A 564-nucleotide genomic window follows, 5' to 3' on the forward strand; every position below is an offset into this window, starting at 1 on the left:
GTCTGTGGGACCCCACCCAGTCTTTGGGACATACAGTACATGATTCCTCAGTCAGGAAGTTCCAGTGTCAAAGGTCACTCTATCCCATCATCTTCTGTCGATCCAGGAATTTCTGTCTTCTGTCAACAGGGATCTCATCTAAGCTGATACCATGGTTACTGCCCCTGTGATGAAAACACGGCTGAATGAATACCATACAAGTACTACAACATATACAGTACATGACCAGTACATCAATGGGAGGGGGGGTCTTACCCTGCGTTGCCTAGAGGGGCAGGGAGGGGTTTGTTAAAGCCTTCTCTTCCCACCAACCAGTAGGTGGTCTCAATCCCTTTACCCTGGAAGGAAACAGTCAAGAACTCGTTACTCGTTACAGAAAAGTTGTTCTTGTGAAAAACGCGTACTCACCTTTAACTCCGTCATGCCTCTGACCTGGAGTTTATATCCCAGTTTCAAGCTGTTCAGGACGTCAACTGTGCTTTGGTTGACATGGATTCTGTAAGCTATATACCAAGATAGAAATATTTAAAAAATAAATATATATATTTAATATATAACAGAAAA

At 43.1% G+C, this 564-nt stretch overlaps 1 protein-coding gene across 1 annotated transcript; it reads right to left on the reverse strand.

The window, feature by feature from the left end:
- Window positions 1-6: 6 nt before the first annotated feature.
- On the reverse strand, window positions 7-503 carry LOC103399632 (retinal guanylyl cyclase 1-like; the record flags this gene model as incomplete). The annotated part of the gene is made up of 3 exons (XM_008338288.2): window positions 7-164; window positions 256-338; window positions 409-503. Coding segments are annotated over 3 exons (263 nt in total), but the record flags the coding sequence as incomplete, so codon positions are not given.
- Between the last annotated feature and the right edge of the window lie 61 nt (window positions 504-564).

Source organism: Cynoglossus semilaevis, unplaced genomic scaffold, assembly GCF_000523025.1.
Source record: "Cynoglossus semilaevis isolate Cse_v1.0 unplaced genomic scaffold, Cse_v1.0 C18881626, whole genome shotgun sequence".
Taxonomy (NCBI): domain Eukaryota; kingdom Metazoa; phylum Chordata; class Actinopteri; order Pleuronectiformes; family Cynoglossidae; genus Cynoglossus; species Cynoglossus semilaevis.